Source organism: Amblyraja radiata, chromosome 8 (genome assembly GCF_010909765.2).
Source record: "Amblyraja radiata isolate CabotCenter1 chromosome 8, sAmbRad1.1.pri, whole genome shotgun sequence".
NCBI lineage: Eukaryota > Metazoa > Chordata > Chondrichthyes > Rajiformes > Rajidae > Amblyraja > Amblyraja radiata.
In genome coordinates this window covers 27,620,586-27,641,685 of record NC_045963.1, presented here as the reverse complement: position 1 = coordinate 27,641,685, position 21,100 = coordinate 27,620,586, and the positions used below count along the sequence as shown (strand labels likewise).

The 21,100-nt window shown below is 44.9% G+C and overlaps 1 protein-coding gene across 1 annotated transcript in view; it reads right to left on the bottom strand.

The window, feature by feature from the left end:
* Positions 1-21,100, bottom strand: part of fmn2 (formin 2) — a 368,117-nt gene that overhangs the window by 333,123 nt on the left and 13,894 nt on the right. The window contains exons 4-6 of the mRNA XM_033026371.1: positions 17,745-17,820; positions 4,085-4,839; positions 1,573-1,717 (exon numbers count right to left, since the gene is read on the bottom strand). Coding sequence (XP_032882262.1) covers positions 1,573-1,717; positions 4,085-4,839; positions 17,745-17,820 — 976 coding nt within the window. The remainder of the gene's footprint in view (positions 1-1,572; positions 1,718-4,084; positions 4,840-17,744; positions 17,821-21,100) is intronic.

Sequence of the window (21,100 nt, the reverse complement as noted above, 5' to 3'; positions counted from 1 at the left end):
AGTAACAAGGTCTTGCTACAATGATGGAGAGTTCTGCAGAGAATGCACCTGGAGCATTGTAGATAGTTCTTACCCAAGAGACAATATATTCCCTATTGATGGAACATAGTGTAGATCTCTTAGACTTTACGTGAATGGTGGGTTTGCTGTCTGAGTAGAGATAGACTCCAAGTCTCTCCGTTTAGAAAAACAATAGGAAATAAACCAGGAACTGCAATTCTGGTCTATAAAACATAAAAGGCAAAGTTTTGGAGTAACTCAGCAGGTCAGGCAGCATCTCTGGAGAATGTGATTAGTTGACGTATTGGGTCAGAACCCTTCTTCAGACTCCATGTGCTCCAGAGATGCTACCTGACCCACCGAGTTACTCCAGCACTTTGTATCTTCCAAAACTCTTACTGGGCTCAGCAAAATGTTTCACTTGACTGACTAGGGGGGGGGGGGCTCAGTCTCAGAAGTGGTTTGCCAATCTAGACATAAATAAGGAGACTGCTCCATGCAAAGGGTGGTGGATCTTTGGAATGTACCACAGAGCGATGGAGTCTCACGAGTTCATTCAAAATCCAAAGACAAATAATAGTGTTTGAAGAACAGTTCCAACCCAAAACATCACCTATCCATGTTTGCCAGGAATGTTGCCATCACCCACTGAGTTACTCCAGAACTTTGTGACTGTTCGGAGATCAACACCTCTCTTTATTAGGGGAAATCAAGGGTCAGGGCGTATAACACAGTTAAAATGTCAAGAATGATAAACCATGATACATAGAAGATCTATAGATGAGTATGGAAGTTGGGAGGCCATGTACAAGACAATGGTGAAGCTGCATTGTCTTGTGTTGTGTTCAGTTTTGTTAAGTATTGTGTTCAGTTTTGGGCATCATGTTATAGGAAAGACATTGTCAAGCTGGAAAGGGTAGACAATTTACAAGGATGTTGCCAGGACTCGAGGGCCTGAGCTGTAGGGAGAGGTTGAGCAGGCTCAAACTCTATTTCTTGGAGTGCAGGACGATGAGGGATGATCTTAGAGGTGCACAAAATCATGAGAGCAATAGATCGGGTGAATGCACAGATTCTCTTGCCCAGTGTAGGAGAAATTGGGAACCAGAGGACATAGGTTAAAGGCACGGGGGGGAAAAGATTTAATAGGAACCCGAGGGGTAACGTTTTCACATAAAGGGTGGTGGGTGTATGGAACGAGCTGCCAGAGGAGGTAGTTGAGGTAGGTACTATTGCAACATTTAAGAAACATTTATACAAGTACATGCATGGGACAGGATTAGAGGATATGGGCCAGGCAGGTGGGACTAGTGTAGATGGGACTCGTTGGTCGGTGTGGGCAAGTTGGTCTGAAGAGCCTGATTCCGTGCTGTTTGAACCGATGAACAACATAACAGACCAGGAGACAGAAGGTACTGCAGATGCTGGAGTCCATACGAAATAGTGACCTGCTGTGAACATCAACAACAGAAATGTTGGGGCAACTGGCCTACTTCTCATGAATGCAAGTCTCCAAATGTGTCTCTATCCCACATCGCCTGGAAACAAAACAAGCCTACACCATTTTCTCACCTGACTCCACATGCTTCAGCGTTTCTTCCGCCCAGGGCTTTGTAGGCGGCCACGCTGTCTGGATTCTCCCCGGGGTTCGACCTTCCACGTGGTCACAAGACTGAGTGGGCTGGCTGACTGTGGCCCACGTGTACAGCTTGTCCTGCTGCAGTAGAGAACAAAACAGAAGCATCAGCTCCCTGAAGCGTTTGACGATGCAAACAGCTCATCTTTCCAGTAGATAAAACAAGTGGGCAAGGCACTGAGAAAAACCTTTTATCCAAAAATAAACTTAATTCAGGATAAATTAATGGTGGCGCAGGGGTAGAATTTCTGCCTTACACACCAGTGACCCGGGTTTGTATGTTCTCCTTGTGATCGCGTGGGTTTTTTCCGGGTGTTAGGGTTTCCTCCCACATTCCAAAGGGGTACAGTCTTGTTGGTTAATTGGCTTCGTTAAAATTGTATAAAAATTGTCCTTCGTGTTTCGGGTAGTATTAGTCTGGGGAAATCGCTTGTCGGCATGTTTTTGCACTGTATCTCTAAACAAAAAAGTATCTAAAACAAGAACTGCGCAAAACCGCTGACATTCTCAGCAGCAATACATACATTAATTAACCCTCTATTTGGTAGTGTTCACAACATTTTACCAGGCACCCTTGACACTCATGTAGACCTCTGGGGTGATATCCCTCCCTTTGTTTGAGGGAAGTCTCCACAAGACCCTTCCCCCCCAATGTCCAGCAGCGGAAGGAACCTCGAGTGTGGTCCTCCCCCACAGAGACTTGGCGTTGGCTGCACCAAGCTTCAGTGCGTTTCTCAGTACATACTGCACTCCTGCAGTCTGGAATGGGTCAGAAAGCAACACTCCCTGATGGACATCTCGCTCTGCTGGGAGGTCAACAAGGTTCGGGCTGACCAAAGAGCGTCTTTCACCGAGTTGATGACCTTCCAGCAGCACTTGACTTCAATCTCCGAATGTGTCCCTGGGAACAGTGTGTAAATCAGGTAGTCCTCTGCTACGGAGCTATTCGGGGATAAACCGTGACAAGGACCCCTGTGTCATTCTCCAAACTTTCTTCGCAAATCCACACTCTGCGAAGAGGTGGGCAACCGTCTCCTCTCCAGAGCAGCAATGCACTGGGAAATACTTTACACTATTTCCAACAGTCAATAGCAACAGCGAGATGATTTTATTCAAACAATACTCTCATACCTTTTTCTTCAAGCAATACTCACATTTGAGTCATGCTAATGTACTAACAACAACCCTGTTACAAAAGAAGTGAAAGTAGAGCTGGATTTCTCCTTATTGTTTAGATTTATTGTCATGTGTACTGAGGTACAGAGAAAAGCTTAGCTTTGCATGCTCTCCAATTGCATCAAGTAATACTTTAAATTAATGAAATCAAGTCAAACTCAAGTACAATAGGTCGAGCAATGGGAAAGATAAAGTGCAGAATATAGTTCTCAGCATTATAGTGCATCAATTCCACAGACAAATGTTTAGGTTTATTATTGTCATTAAAGCACAGTGAAGAACTTTGTTTTACATGCTATCCAATCAGATCAGATATTTAACATACACAATCAAGTCAAACTCAAGTAATATTAAGTTGAGCAAAGGGGAAGATACAGATTACAGAATATAGTTCTCGGCATTGAAGTGCAACCAGTTCTAAAAATCTGCAATGGGGTAAGGGGCAAATCATACAGTCCCCAAGTAGTTTATGGAATGTAATCCAACCTTTGTACAGTAAGGAGTGAACACAATGATGCCAGTGGCAACAGGCCCTTCGACCCAACTTGCCCATGCCGTCCAACATGTCCCATCTACACTCGTCCCACCTGCCTGCATTTGGCCCCGATCCTTCTAAACATATCCTATCCATGTACCGACCAGTCTACATTTTTTTTTTAAAACATCGATAGTACCTGCCTCAACTCCCTCTGGCAGCAAGCTCCATATAGTCAACACCCTTTGTGTAAACAATGTTGCCCTCGTTCCTATTAAATATCTCCCCCCCCCATTCTTAATCCCATGCCCACTAGTTTTTGATTCCTCCATTCAGGATAGAAATTCTCCAAATTTACCCCATCTATACCCTTCATGATTGTGTACACCTCTACAAGATCATCCCTCATCCTCCTTTGCCCCAAGGAATAGAGTCCTGGGCTGCTCAACCTCTCCCAATAGCTCAGGCCAGAGTCCTGGCAACATCCTCATAGATGTGCACGAGAACTTGTGAAAATTACTTGCTGCATTTCCTATATGACAACTTCAAACCTACTTCATTAATTGCAAGAAACATAGAAAATAGCAGCAGTAGGCATTCGGCCCTTCAAGTCCGCACCACCATTCAATATGTTCATGGCTGATCATCCAAAATCAGCACCCCGTTCCTGCTTTTCCCTCATAGCCCTTGATTCCCTTAGCCCTAAGAGCTAAATCTAACCCTCTCATGTGCAGTGCAGCACCTCCCCAAAGATGATATACAAATTTACACATTTCCTCAGCGTTAAGAGGTTTTACCTGCCCGAGACTGCTGGCTGCACAGGTGGACAGTGGTCTTTCCGTCGTCTGCAGACCACTGGCCGGGACGCTCACAACCTCGTTGAGTTTTCGATGGATGGGTTTCATCAATCTCAGCGGAGTAAGATCACTATCGGTCTGGGAGTTCACTTCACTCCAAGTCTCTGTATCTGCCCGCTTGGGGTCCTTCCTCACAACCAACACACTTGAGAAAATGTCAGGCACTGCTGAGCCAGTCAAAGGGAAGGGAGCAGAGGACCGATTATTGTTATTGCAGTTATCCAGATGTTTGGTCCTGATGGTAATTTCCTCTGTATCGGATACAACCCGATCACATCGATTGATGAACATCGAACCGTAGTTACCATCAGCATCAATTCCATGCTTTGGACTGGATGGTGGCTGGCTCATTTGGTTTTCCTCATCATCATTCCTCTGAACAATCAGTCCATTTACTTTACTGCCATCATCAGCGTTCACATCACTCATCCCGTCATAGAAGTCGCCTTGATTGTTGTTCAGCTCTGGCTTTGTTCTGCCTGACCACCCAGCTGGGGACACATGTTGCAAGGCGGTTTGTTCCATAGCTTGAATAGCCCTCTGCTGAAGCTCAGCAGGCCATGAAATGGACTTCTCCTCCCGCCCGGGCAGACAAGAGCAGCAGGTAGTAGTACTGGCTGCCGCCACCAATGTTTTGTTCAGGACATCAGCCAAACCCAGGCCACTATCGTCCAACCCACCAGAAGGTCCACACACTCACTCTGGCCCAGCATTATAAAACACAACCACTTGCCTCTCTCATCACAAGCACGCCCATGATATTTCCTCTGAAATTGGAACTTTCAAAACATGCTAGTCATCTTTAGTCCAAATATTCTGCTGTCTCATGCCACCACTATCCAACGTCGATGACAGGCCAATCCTTTCCAAGCTTTAAATTATTTCCCTGTGCTTTCGTACTTTACATTGAGAGAAGATGCTGCTCGCATCTTGCTGCATCACAGAGCATCTGGTTACTGCAGGACTCCGGGACGCGCTGCAGACAGAACGAAGGGATCAGCTTCCAGTGTAATCGATCCAGCATCGCAGCACAAAAAAGCAAGGTTGCACTAAATGATTAAAGCCAGCAAGTTGCATCGACATGCTGGGCCTCTGCTGTAACAAATTCTCAGCTAGTGTACTTAAAACCAACATCACCACTCGCTGCAGAACCACCCACATGCAAACCCGTCATCAGTGCCGGGCACACACCCACGGCAATAACATGAAGGACTCTACAGGGTCACAGGGAGATGAATGCTCACTGGTCAAACCAGACAGCAGACCAGTTAGAAAAATCAATCTGCATATGTTTGTTTAGGATTAAGTGCCTTGCTCAATCTCAAAGCTTCTACATTAGCAGAATTCTCACTTTTTACTCAGTCAGTGAGTTATAAAGCTGATCTACTGCTAACTTCCCTTTGGCAGGATCAGAAGACAGAGTGCCTGACATTTGGGCAACCCAGCGGCACAGTGGCAGCGTCACAGACCCGGGTTCGATCTTGACTACAGGTGATGTCTGTACAGACCCCGTGGCCCTGTGGATTTACTCCGGGTGCTCCGGTTTCCTCCCACCTTCCAAAGACGTACAGATTTCTAGGTTAGATGGCTTCTGTAAATTTCCCCAGGTGTGTAAGATGCCAATGTTGGATAACATAGAACTAGCGTGAATGGGTGATTATTGGTCAAAGGCTATTTACAGGGTCATAAGGGGACAGTCATTGTAAAGATGGGTTCACATTTCTTTTTGCAGGTTTTAGTGAATCTTTGGCATTTTCTACCCTGGAGGATTTGGAAGAGTAGGATAATTGCACAGAAGTGAATAAATTAAAAATGAAGAACAGACAATAGGAGTCCAGACCTGGGGAATTGCTGCCTTAATAAAATTGAATGGTGGGGCGGGCTCATGTGTCTGAATGACTTTTCTTGTACCCTTGTCTGCCTCCAAATCACCTGAACGTGGGCAAGTTAAATGACTCCTAGGCACCTTAATACAAGACTATTTGTAAAGCAACATAATTTAAAGCACGTATATAAATCTGATAAATTTAGTTTAGAGATACAGCATGGAAACAGGCCATTCGGCCCACCAACGATCACCCATACACTACACACAAGGGGCAATTTACAGAGGCCAATTAACTTAGAAACATGCATGTCTTTGGAGTGTGGGAGGAAACCAGAGCACCCGCAGTAAATCCATGCAGTCACATGGAGAACATACAAACTCCACACAGATAGCACCCAAGGTCAGGATCGAACCCGGTTCTTTGGCGCTGTAAGGCAGCAGCAGTATCACTGTGCCGTGAAAGCACTGAGGGCAGGTACATTTGTAAAGATACATCATAGAGCAAGATAAGGCTATTATAAGCTTAGAGTTTAAAGTTTCGAGTTGAAAGATACGGCATGAAAATAGGTCCTCCCACCCACCGAGTCCACACCAACCATCGTGGATATATAAACAATGCTGGAATAACTAAACGGGTCAGGCAGCATCTTGGAGAAAATGGATAGGTGAAGTTTTGGGTCAGGACCTTTCTTCAGACCTGTAAACTAGTTCTGTTTTATCTCACTTTTGCATCCTACACACCAGGGGCAATTTACTGAAGCATGTTAACCGACATGCTTCCCACATGAAGATACTACACATACATTGTTATGAAATAACAATGGACTCAATGACTAAAACCCTTAGTTTAGTTTATTGTGACATATACTGAGGTATAGTCAAAAGCTTTCGGTCAGTGGAAAGGCTATACATGATTACAATAAAGTTGTTCACAGGGTACAGAAACTGGATGAAAGGTATAACATATAGTGCAAGATAAATTATAGTAAAGGCCAATTAAAGATAGTTCGAGATTCCACCTATCCAGTGATTTGACAGACAACAGTAACAATATTTTAAGAGGCAAATTTACTTTGAAAAGCAGAGTACGCAACAAACGTACATTCACACAGATTTTGAATTCAACAACACTTTGGGGAAGGGGGAAGATTTAATAGGAATCTGAGGGGTAATTTCTTACACAAAGGGTAGTAGGTGTATGGAACGAGCGGTTGGAGGAGGTAGTTGAGGCAGGCACTATCACTACATTTAAGAAACATTTGAAAAGTTACATGGATAGGAAAGGTTTAGAGGGGCATGGGCCAAATGCAGGCGGATGGGACTAGTGCAGGTAGGATATGTTTTGGCGGTGTGGGCAAGTTGGGTCGAGGGGCCTGTTCCGCAAATTGAAGCAAATTTTCCAGATTGCCTCCAGGAAAAACGATTTTCTGCATTAAGCAATTATTTATTGTGCAAAACAGCAACTGAGAGGGGGCATTGCATCATATTCTTAAATTAAACCAGTCTAAATTCTTGTTGCAAGAGCGACAGAACAAAAAAGTAGGAGTTGTTTATTCTTGTACATCAGTCTATGAAAGTAAGCATGCAGGTACAGCAGGCAGTGAAGAAAGCGAATGGCATGTTGGCCTTTATAACAAGAGGAATCAAATATAGGAGCAAAGAGGTCCTTCTGCAGTTGTACAGAGCCCTAGTGAGACCACACCTGGAGTTTTGTGTGCAGTTTTGGTCCCCTAATTTGAGGAAGGACATTCTTGCTATTGAGGGAGTGCAGCGTAGGTTTACAAGGTTAATTCCCAGGATGGCGGGACTGTCATATGCTGAGAGAGTGGAGCAGCTGGGCTTGTACACTCTGGAGTTTATAAGGATGAGAGGGTATCTCATTGAAACATATAGGATTGTTAAGGGTTTGGACACGCTAGAGGCAGGAAACATGTTCCCGATGTTGGGGGAGTCCAGAACCAGGGGCCACAGTTTAAGAATAAGGAGTAAGCCATTTAGAACGGACACGAGGAAACACTTTTTCTCACAGAGAGTGGTGAGCCTGTGGAATTCTCTGCCTCAGAGGGTGGTGGAGGCGGGTTCTCTGGATGCTTTCAAGAGAGAGCTAGACAGGGCTCTTAAAAATAGCGGAGTCAGGGGATATGGGGAGAAGGCAGGAACGGGGTACTGATTGGGGATGATCAGCCATGATCACATTGAATGGCAGTGCTGGCTTGAAGGGCCGAATGGCCTACTCCTGCACCTATTGTCTATTGTCTAACCTCCAAGAAAAAATGTATGAAAGTCACTGAAATATTGTTGATAATGAATGCATTACTTCAATGGGCAGAGATTGATCGGAAAGCTCAATGTTAATTAGTGATGTTTGCATTGATTGTCATACTCACATACAGCATGATGCAAGTTGGATAGCTGTCATTTGTAAAAAAACAGTGTTTGATTTATCTGCATAGCATCAAACTGAAATTTTACTTTGATTTATTTTCAATGCATTCAAAAATAAACGACCCAAGGCTAAATATTAGATGGTTTAGTCACCAACCTCAGATTGCATCAAAAGTCAACAATTCAGGTGGAGCAGCATTAATGCCTGGTCGTACATGGATACAGCTGAATATAGATGTTACAGATATGGGTACAGAAATGGCTGATGGAGTTTAATACAGTCAAATGCAAGGTTTAGTTTAAAGATCCAACATGGAAACAGGACCTTTGGCGCATTAACAGTGTTGTACAGAGGGTTCTCGAGTCCAAGTATACATCTCCCCAGAATAAGTAACATAACCAGACAGTTGTAGAGAAGGCATGTTGTAATGAAGGCAAGCAGACATGCTCCAGAAAATTCAGTCCAAGTTTGTTGAAGCTTTCCTTTATAGAAACAAAGACAAATAGTTGCAGGAGTAGGCCATTTGGCCCTTCGAGCAATATCACGCTCCTTCTTTTTCCCCATACCCCTTGATTCCTTTCGCCCCAAGAGCTAAATCTAACTCTCTTGAAAACATCCAGTGAATTGGCCTCCACTGGCTTCTGTGGCAGAGAATTCCATAGATTCACTACTCTGGGTGAACAAATTTTTCCTCATCTCAGTTTTAAATGGCCTGCCCCTTATTCTTAAACTGTGACCCCTGGTTCTGGACTCCAACATCAGGAACATTTTTCCTACATCTAGCCCGTCTAAGAATATTATACGTTTCAAAAAATCCCCTCTAATCCTTCTGAATTCCAGTCGACCCATTCTTTCATCATATGTCAGTCCCACCATCCCGAGAATTAACCTGGTGAAGCTACACTGCACTCCCTCAATAGCAATAATGTCCTTCCTCAAATTAAGAGACCAAAATTGCACACAATACTCCAGGCGCGGTCTCACCAGGACCTTGTAGCACCGCAGTAGGATCTCCTTGCTCCTAAACTCAAATCCTCCCGCAATGAAGGCCAACATGTCATTCGCTTTCTTCACTGCCTGCTCTACCTGCATGCTTACTTTCAGTGACTGATGTACAAGTACACCGAGGTCGCATTGTACCTCCCCTTTTTCTAATCTGACACCATTCAGATAATCAGCCTGAAGAGTCTTGACCCAAAACGTCACCCATTCCTTCTTTCCAGAAATGCTGCCTGTTCCGCTGAGATAGTCCAGCATTTTGTGTCTACCATTTAGTTAATAATCTGCCTTCCTGCTCTTCCCACCAAAGTGGATAAGCACACATGTATCCATATTATACTGCATCTGACCACTCACCCAACCTATCCAAATCACCCTACAATCTCAGCATCTTCATCGCAGCTCACACTGCCACCCAGCTTTGTCATCAGCAAACTTGGAGATAATACACTAATCTAAACATCATCCTAATGAACCGCTTCCGCACCCTCTTCAAGCCTCCCAATCCTTCCTGTAATGGGGTGACTGGAAATGCAGCTGAACCAAAGTTTTGAAAAGCTTGCTGACGTGTGATAATGGAAGCTATCAAACAAAAATTACAGCAAGAATTTTACATGCATAACAAAATAATAGAATTAGGATTAATACATTACACTACTTTGATTCTGGTGTGAAGTACAAATATATCATATTCTAACAATTAAGGCGAGCTATTTAAGGCAAAGAACAAAAGATCCTGCTCTTCTACCATCGCCTCCGCCTCACAGCGCACTTCCACGGGAAGGAGTCCTCGCCCCCCATTGATGACCCCTTTTCCCGTCTCCAACGCACCCCCTCCTCGTGAAACCCCCCTCGTAACCTCCCGGCTTTGGAACTCTTTATCCAAAACTGCCGTCGCGACGTCAACCGCCTCAACTTCTCCACTCCCGTCTCACTCCAATCTCTCCCCCCCTGAATGCACTGCCATCGAATCACTCCGCAACAACCCAGATTGGGTTATCAAACCAGCCGACAAGGGAGGTGCCGTGGTAGTCTGGCGCATCGATCTCTACAAAGCTGAGGTCACGCGCCAACTCTCGGACACCTCCTCCTACTTACCCCTGGACCATGACCCCACTGACGAGCACCAGGCCACCATCTCTAGCACCATCAACTCCCACGCCCTGCCCGACCGAGCCTCCAACCTCATCGTAACCCAGCCCCGCACGGCCCGTTTTTACCTTCTCCCCAAAATCCACAAACCCGGCTCTCCCGGTAGACCCATTGTCTCTGCCTGTTCGTGCCCCACCGAACTCATCTCCACATACCTTGACTCCATACTATCCCCCTTGGTCAAATCCCTTCCTACCTATGTTCAAGACACCTCAGACACTCTCCACCGCCTCCGCGCATTCCATTCTCTAGGCCCTCACCCCCTCATCTTCACCATGGACGTCCAGTCACTCTACACCTCCATCCCCCACCAGGATGGCCTCAAAGCCCTCCGGTTCTTCCTCGACCAGAGGAGCAACCTATACCCAGCCACTGACACTCTCCTCCGCCTAGCGGAGTTTGTCCTTACCCTCAATAACTTCACGTTTGACTCCTCCCATTTCCTCCAAACACAAGGCGTAGCTATGGGCACACGCATGGGCCCCAGCTACGCCTGCCTCTTTGTCGGGTACGTCGAACAATCCTTGTTCAATACGTACCAGGGCCCCATCCCCGACCTCTACCTCCGTTACATCGACGACTGCTTTGGGGCCACCTCCTGCACCCACACACAACTGACTGACTTCATCCACTTCACCACCAAATTCCATCCGGCACTGAAATACACCTGGACTATTTCCGACACTTCCCTACCATTCCTTGACCTCACTATCTCCATCGCAGGTGATAGACTCCTGACCGACATCCACTACAAACCCACTGACTCCCATGGCTATCTGGACTACACTTCTTCCCACCCTGCCTCCTGTAAGGACTCCATCCCCTACTCCCAATTCCTCCGCCTACGCCGCATCTGCTCCCAGGATGAGGCGTTCCACACCAGGACATCCAGAATATCCTAATTCTTCAGGGAACGGGGATTCCCCTCCTCCACCATGGATGAGGCTCACCAGGGTCTCTTCCATACCCCGCAACACTGTTCTCTCTCCCCATCCCCGCACTCGCAACAAGGGCAGAGTCCCTCTGGTCCTCACCTTTCACCCCACCAGTCGTCACATACAACAAATAATCCTACGTCATTTTCGCCACCTCCAACGTAACCCCACCACTCGCCACATCTTCCCATCTCCCCCCATGTCTGCCTTCCGCAAAGACCGCTCCCTCCGCAACTCCCTTGTCAATTCTTCCCTTCCCTCCCGTACCACCCCCTCCCCGGGCACTTTCCATTGCAACCGCAAGAAATGCAACACCTGTCCCTTTACCTCCCCCCTCGACTCCATTCAAGGACCCAAGCAGTCGTTCCAGGTGCGACAGAGGTTCACCTGTATCTCCTCCAACCTCATCTACTGCATCCGCTGCTCTAGATGTCAGCTGATCTACATCGGTGAGACTAAGCGGAGGTTGGGCAATCGTTTCGCCGAACACCTCCGCTCGGTCCGCAAGAACCTTCGTGACCTCCCGGTGGCTCAGCACCTCAACTCCCCCTCCCATTCCCAATCCGACCTCTCTGTCCTGGGTCTCCTCCATTGCCAGAGTGAGCAGCACCGGAAATTGGAGGAACAGCACCTCATATTCCGCTTGGGGAGCCTGCATCCAGCGGGCATGAACATTGAATTCTCCCAATTTTGTTAGCCCTTGCTGTCTCCTCCCCTCCCTTAGCCCTTGAGCTATCTCCTCCCATCCCCCAGCCCTCGGGCTCCTCCTCCTTTTTCCTTCCTTCTCCCTGCCACCCCCTATCAGTCCGAAGAAGGGTTTCGGCCCGAAACGTTACCTATTTCCTTCGCTCCATAGATGCTGCTGCACCCGCTGAGTTTCTCCAGCATTTTTGTGTACCATCCTGCCTTTCATGTTCATAAGTTCCAGGAGCAGAATTAGGCCATTCAGCCCATCATGTATACTCCGCCATTCAATCATGGCTGATCTATCTTTCCCTCTTAATTCATCTCCACCTTAAAAATATCCATTGACTTGGCCTCCACAGCCGACTGCAGCAATGAATTCCACAGGTTGACGACCCTCTGACTAAAGAAATTCCTCCTCATCTCCTTTCTAAAGGTACATCCTTTTATTCAGAGGTTAGAGCCTCTGGTCCTAGACTCTCCCACTAGACTTAGAATCATTTCAAGATTTTCCTCACATTCCATTGCATAAACAAATAACCAAATCTACGACAAAGTCTGTTCAACGTTTTGAAATAACTTAATTCAACCTGACCACAGGAATTTGCTTTGGCTTGTATAATTTCAGGAACTTTGGCATGCCTCATTGCTATCCTGTTGGCTATACAGTGCATTAGCACCAAATGCCACAATTATTATGTGTAACCAAGCTTGTAAACACATCGCCAGTGGGAGAGCCATTACTGCCATTTCAAATTAAAATCAGTCAACACCAGAAACCGAGGGCAGACGATATACCCGTCACTGATATACCCGCCACTTAGTGCGAGGACGCGGCTTTTATTAGTGACTTCCAACATTTATATTTTTACTTTGCTAAAGTTTTCCTTGTGCAGTGAGCCCACCCACCCATTGCCAATTTGCATTGTTGAATATTAAATAACAGGAAGCCACTAGCTCATTGCGTTGTGCTGGTTCTTTCAAAGGAACTATGCAATCTATCTTTGGTATAAACCTGTGTCTGCAGTTCTTTGTATCTACATATTTGTTCTACACACTATTACCAGAAGCAAGTTGCAAATTACACAAACTTCTACAGGTGTAAATTGGAGACCATACTGATTGGTTATAGAGTCAGAGCCTTGCAGCGTGGAAAGATGACAAATTCTTTCCTTGGAGATCTTGGAGATCTTAATGACATTCCATGAGTTGCATCCATCCAGTCTGATGGGGACCAGTTTAACCAACTCTACCTTCAATGCTATAATCAATCATCAATGCACACCAACACATTTCCCCTATGGCCATGACCTCTTGTACTCCCACCTATGTAGCGTACAGTTTTGGTCTCCAAATCCGAGGAAGGACATTATTGCCATAGAGGGGGTTCATGGGATGTCAGGACTGTCTTATGAAGAAAGACTGGATAGACTTGGTTTATACTCTCTAGAATTTAGGAGATTGAGAGGGGATCTTATAGAAACTTACAAAATTCTTAAGGGGTTGGACAAGCTAGATGCAGGAAGATTGCTCCCGATGTTGGGGAAGTGCAGGACAAGGGGTCACAGCTTAAGGATAAGGGGGAATCCGTTAAAACCGAGATGAGAAGAACTTTTTTCACACAGAGAGTGGTGAATCTCTGGAACTCTCTGCCACAGAGGGTAGTCGAGGCCAGTTCATTGGCTATATTTAAGAGGGAGTTAGATGTGGCCCTTGTGGCTAAGGGGATCAGAGGGTATGGAGAGAAGGCAGGTACGGGATACTGAGTTGGATGATCAGCCATAATCATATTGAATGGCGGTGCAGGCTCGAAGGGCCGAATGGCCTACTCCTGCACCTAATTTCTATGTTTCTATGTTTCTATGTCTTCTTGTTTGAATCTTCCCTATTCTCAAAGGGAAAAGCTGGTCCACATCAACTCTGTCTATCCCTCTCATCATTTTAAAGACCTCTATCAAGTCCCCCCTTAACCTTCTGCGATCCAGAGAATAAAGACCTAACTTATTCAACCTTTCTCTGTAACTTAGTTGTTGAAACCCAGGCAACATTCTAGTAAATCTCCTCTGTGCTCTCTCTATTTTGTTGACATCCTTCCTATAATTGGGCGACCAAAATTGTACACCATACTCCAGATTTGGTCTCACCAATGCCTTGTACAATTTTAACATTACATCCCAGCTTCTATACTCAATGCTCTGATTTATAAAGGCTAGCATACCAAAAGCTTTCTTTACCACCCTATCTATATGAGATTCCACCTTCAAGGAACTATGCACGGTTATTCCCAGATCCCTCTGTTCAACTGTATTCTTCAATTCCCTACCATTTACCATGTACGTCCTATTTTGATTTGTCCTGCCAAGGTGTAGCACCTCACATTTATCAGCATTAAACTCCATCTGCCATCTTTCAGCCCATTCTTCCCAATGGCCTAAATCACTCTGTAGACTTTGGAAATCCTCTTCATTATCCACAACACCCCCTATCTTGGTATCATCTGCATACTTATTAATCCAATTTACCACACCTTCATCCAGATCATTGATGTACATGACAAACAACAAAGGACCCAACACAGATCCCTGAGGCACCCCACTAGTCACCTGCCTCCAACCCGACAAACAGCCATCCACCATTACCCTCTGGCTTCTCCCATTCAGCCACTGTTGAATCCATCTTGCTACTCCTGCATTTATACCCAACAGTTGAACCTTCTTAACCAACCTTCCATGAGGAACCTTGTCAAAGACCTTGCTAAAGTCCATATAGGCAACATCCACTGCTTTACCCTCGTAAATTACCCTAGTAACCTCTTCAAAAAATTCAAGAAGATTAGTCAAACATGACCTTCCAGGCACAAATCCATGCTGACTGTTCCTAATCAGACCCTGTTTATCCAGATGCTTATATATATTATCTCTAAGTATCTTTTCCATTAATTTGCCCATCACTGAAGTCAAAGTAACAGGTCTATAATTGCTAGGTTTACTCTTAGAACCCTTTTTAAACAATGGAACAACATGCGCAGTACGCCAATGCTCGGGGACTATTCCCGTTTCTAATGACATTTGAAATATTTCTGTCATAGCCCCGGCTATTTCTACACTAACTTCCCTCAATGTCCTAGGGAATATCCTGTCAGGACCTGGAGACTTATCCACTTTTATATTTTTCAAAAGTGTCAGTACTTCTTTTACTTTGAAACTCATAGTATCCATAGCTACTCTACTAGTTTCCCTTACCTCACATAATTTAATATCCTTCTCCTTGGTGAATACCAAAGAAAAGAAATTGTTCAATATCTCCACCATCTCTTTTGGCTCTGCAGATAGCTGTCCACTCTGTCTCTCCAATGGACCAATTTTATCCCTTGTTATCCTTTTGCTATTAATATAGCTGTAGAAACCCTTTGGATTTACTTTCACCTTACTTGCCAAAGCAACCTCATATCTTCTTTTAGCTTTTCTAATTTCTTTCTTAAGATTCTTTTTACATTCCTTATACTCCTCAAGCACCTCATTTACTTCATGTTGCCTATAATTATTGTAGATCTCCCTCTTTTTCCGAACAAGATGTCCAATTTCCCTTGAAAACCAGGGCTCTTTCCAATTTTTACTATTTCCTTTCAACCGAACAGGAACATAAAGATTCTGACTCTTAAAATTTCCCCTTTAAATGTCCTCCATTTCTCTTCTACATCCTTCCCATAAAACAAAATGTCCCAGTTCACTCCTTTTAAATCATTTCGCATCTCATCAAAGTTAGCCTTTCTCCAATCAAAAATCTCAACCCTAGGTCCAGTTCTGACCCTCTCCATAATTATATTGAAACTAATAGTATTGTGATCACTGGACCCGAAGTGCTCCTCAACGCATACCTCCGCCACCTGTCCCGTCTCATTTCCCACTTAGGAAACCTGAACGGTAACCTCTGGAAACTTTGCGCCCCACCCAAGGTTTCTGTGCGGTTCCCGGAGGTTGCAGGTAGGGAGACTGACAAAAACCTCCGGGAACCGCACGAAAACCTTGGGTGGGCCGCAAAGTCTCCAGAGGTTTCCGTTCAGGTTTCCTAAGTGGGACAGGAGCATAAGGCAGCAACTCTACTGTGCCACTGCGACACCTTGCCGACTGGATAGGAAGCATCAAAAAACCTTTTCCCTGTACCTCAGCACACATGACAAACTAAAACTTTTAGAACTATATCAACAATTGTGTCAAAGTTCTTACATGACAGACACTGCAGAAATACAAGGTGGCATGTCTTCATTACCTTAAAGGGCAACTGGAGCAGATAGGATATATCTGGCCTTTCCAGCTACATTTACTTCTGCCCTTAAAGAAGGATTTTGCTTCCTAATATCCACTGCCTCAAGGGTGGGGAATCTGAGGAATTCATTGACCCAAACAGCTGTGGAGACCAAGTCAATGGATATTTTTAAGGCAGAGGTTGATAGATTCTTGATTAGTGTGGGTGTCAGGGATTATGGGGAGGAGACAGGAGAATGGGGTTGAGAGGGAAAGACAAATCAGCCATGATTAAATGGAGGCGTGATGGGCCTAATGACCTCATTCTGCTCCTATAACGTATGAACTTATGTTCTGTTGCACCAAATTCCATGTCTAAACAGATGGACGCTAGGTTTGAATGCATAAACATCAGAAACATCCACTAATATGAATGGTCTAATACGACTTTATAGCCTGCATTGACACATTTGCATGAAAAACTATTCAATGTATGTAGATTTATGCAATTCCCCATGTCGACACAAGACGCCACAAATCCTGGATTGACTAAACATCTATTTGTGCAGTATAAATTACCATTTTATTCTTAGTTTGGCAGATGGGGACATTATTAAAAACATGCCCCTAAGCATCACAAATGCTAAATGTCTCCCATTAGATTGGCAGCTTTGTTTGCACCTCGATTTCGATCCATAATTTGTATTTCCACTTCTACAACAGTTGCTTGATTAACTAGCCGAGAACAGTTAGATTGGGTATCTCAATTCCCCTACACTGGACAAGAGACTCTGCGTCCATCCAATCTATTCCTCTCATGATTTAGTACAATAAAGCTTCACAAGCTGAATGGTAAGTTATGGTGGTAACAAATAGCATCTCCCAAATAGGCCTTTAGATGGACACATGAACAGTCAGGGCATTGAGGGATTATAGGCTACATGCAAGTAAATGTACAGTTTATTTATTTTTTTCACTTAAATTTTTATTGATTTTTAAGAGATATTTTCAAAACAGTGCAACACCATCACCATAAATAAAACAAAGTAAGAAAAACAGCTATGGTGGTAACAAATAGCATCTCCCAAATAGGCCTTTAGATGGACACATGAACAGTCAGGGCATTGAGGGATTATAGGCTACATGCAAGTACATGTACAGTTTAAATGGACAAGGTGAGCAGAAGGGCCTGTGTCTGCTGACTCTAAATTGGCATCATGGTTATTACAGACATTATGCACTGAAGAGCCTGTTCCTGTGTAATACTGGTCTATGTTCTTTATGTACTCACCTCCCACAGTGCCAACACCAAACCAGTTTCCTGCAAATAGAATTTATTGGGGAATCACCCAAGATTAAGATACAAGCTTACACTGGCACTTCACAGAAAGCAACATGTGTTTAATAGCCAAAATAGAAACTGCTGGAAGCATAGCATGAGTCAGAACCTGTGAAGATGGGGAAGGTGGTGACTGGACGTATTCCTTCTGGTGGTAATAAATAGCATCTCCCAAATAGGCCTTCCCTCCGTACAGCAACATATTACAGTAAAGCAGCACTTTAAAAGAGAGGCAAGGAGACAAGGGGAAGGGAACATTGCAGAGCTAAGACATGATGAACAATTGGATAAAGTGTTGTCAAATACCCAGCAGATCACATTTTTGTATCTGGCCCGAATCGTATATGGATTAAAATGAACAGGGGGCACAATTTATAAAATGGAAACAACAAATGCTCAGCAGCAATTGTCACTCCACACATTGTGGAAAAGTCAAGTGCTTTATTGTCATCTATGTCCCAAAACAAAACTATTACATTCTTACTTGCAGCAGCACAACATATGCAAAAATAGTATTAATCAATGAAACAAAATACTATATATACATATACACACACACACACACACATATATATATATACACACACACACACACACACACATACATATACAAAACATTAGTCAATAAATAATTAGTCAATAATAGTGCCACAAAAACAATAATAGTGCAGATTGCTAAAACTATTTATTTATCTTGCTCAAATCACAAAGTTCTGGAGCAACTTGGGTCTGACTGCATCGGTGGAAGGAAATAGACAGACATTTTGGGTCATTAGATTGAAGGGCCCTGACCCAAAACTTTGCCTGACCATTTTCCTCCCCAGATGTTGCCGGACCCACCAAGTTCCTCCAGAACTTTGTAATTTGCTCAAGAGTCCAGTGTCTGCAGTTTCTTGTGCCCCCTCATTAGTCTGGCTGACTCGTTAAACTGAACTTGTATTTCTCAGAATGCAAAGGCCCTTCTCGCTCTGTTCATCTGCCCTGCTGCAAAGTTACAGCTGCAGAGTCCTGAACTGTGCTATAGAGTTTGTCACAGGCTGCCCAGCATAACATACCGAGTCAACATAATGAACCCCTGTTTATGCACTAGACTGCCCTCTACTGGTTTTACTGTGCAACTCAAAGTTATTGGGAAAAGGACAAAGTGCTGGAGTAGGTACACAAAATTGCTGGGGAAACTCAGCGGGTGCAGCAGCATCTATGGAGCGAAGGAAATAGGCGACGTTTCGGGCCGAAACCCTTCTTCAGACTGAGGGGGGGTGGGGGGGGGGGGGGGGGGGGGGGGGGAGAAGGAAGGAAAGGGGGAGGAGGAGGAGGAGCCCGAGGGGGGGTGGATGGGAGGGGGGGAGGAGACAGCTAGAGGGTTAAGGAAGGGGAGGAGACAGCAAGGGCTAGCAAAATTGGGAGAATTCAATGTTAATGCCATCCGGACGCAAGGTCCCCAGACGGAATATGAGGTGCTGTTCCTCCAATTTCCGCTGTTGCTCACTCTGGCAATGGAGGAGACCCAGGACAGAGAGGTCGGATTGGGAATGGGAGGGGGAGTTGAAGTGCTGAGCCACCGGGAGTTCAGGTAGGTTATTGCGGACTGAGCGGAGGTGTTCGGCGAAACGATTGTCCAACCTACGCTTAGTCTCCCCGATGTAAATCAGCTGACATCTAGAGCAGCGGATGCAGTAGATGAGGTTGGAGGAGATACAGGTGAACCTTTGTCGCACCTGGAACGACTGCTTGGGTCCTTGAATGGAGTCGAGGGGGGAGGTGAAGGGACAGGTGTTGCATTTCTTGCGGTTGCAACGGAAAGTGCCCGGGGAGGGGGTGGTGCGGGAGGGAAGGGAAGAATTGACGAGGGAGTTGCGGAGGGAGCGGTCTTTGCGGAAGGCAGACATGGGGGGAGATGGGAAGATGTGGCGAGTGGTGGGGTCACGTTGGAGGTGGCGGAAATGGCGGAGGATTATGTGTTGTATTTGCCGGCTGGTGGGGTGAGAGGGACTCTGCCCTTGTTGCGAGTGCGGGGATGGGGAGAGAGAGCAGTGTTACGGGGTATGGATGAGACCCTGGTGTGAACCTCATCTATGGTGGCGGAGGGGAATCCCCGTTCCCTGAAGAACGAGGACATTTCCGAGTAACTGAGTAACACTGTATCCTTTTGCATAAACCAACATCTGCAATTCCTTGTTTCTTCAAAGTTATCAGAACTACCTTTCCCTTTATTTTGCACTAAATGTTGTACCCATTATCGGTGCACTTTGAACAGCTTGATTGCATTCATGTATAGTCTTTTCTTTGACTGGATAGCACGCAAACAAAAGCTTTTCACTGTGCCTCAATACACGTGACAAAAACAAACCTTCTTGTCCAAATTCTATTTCTTCCCCATCCATATTCCCAGCTGGGTTTTTTTTTTTTAAACTGTACTGTACATTTTCCTCAGACCAGAACATGTAATTTAATAAAGCAGTCTGAAGAAACATAGAAACATAGAAAATAGGTGCAGTAGTAGGCCATTCGGCCCTTCGAGCCTGCACCACCATTCAATATGATCATGGCTGATCATCCAACTCAGTATCCTGTACCTGCCTTCTCTCCATACCCCCTGATTCCTTTAGCCACAAGGGCCACATCTAACTCCCTCTTAAATATAGCCAATGAACTGGCCTCAACTACCTTCTGTGGCAGAGAATTCCAGAGATTCACAACTCTCTGTGTGAAAAATGTTTTCTTCATCTCGGTCCTAAAAGATTTCCTTAAACTGTGACCCCTTGTTCTGGAAGGGCTCCAAACCAAAATGTCACCCATCATTTTGTCCAGAAATGCTGTCTGACCCACTGAGTTACTTCATCATTTTGTGTCCATCTACATCTAATGCTAACATTCATTGAATGAATGTTTAGGTGGCTGACAATTACTGACATGAGTAATGTGGTTCCCACTGGAGACTGATCCCATTGAGATGCGACCCATGACAATGGTTTTTTGATCAATGCCAATCTATCCTTCCCTAAGAGCCAGTTTCAAGGAATTGTCTCCATTGTCCATTTGCCTGACAAATCATTGGGGCAAACAGAAGTACACAAAATTCAATTTTCCATTTCCTAACTACTATGAGGGAGACTGGTGCATCAATTGCTTATCTTCCACTTCAAACCCAAGTACTAGTCCAAATAAGGGTCCCGACCCAAAATGTCACCTATTCACATTCTCCAAGGGTGCTGCTTGACCCACTGAGTTATTCCAGCATTTTGTCTCTTTCCCAAATACTATCCAAATTATTTTGTTAAATCAATAAACCCATTTGGAACCAATTACACATCATTTAGACATCACTTATCACAAATAATTTCTCTCTTTTTAAAATGGATGGAAACCTTGGTCTTTTCAGCCACCAT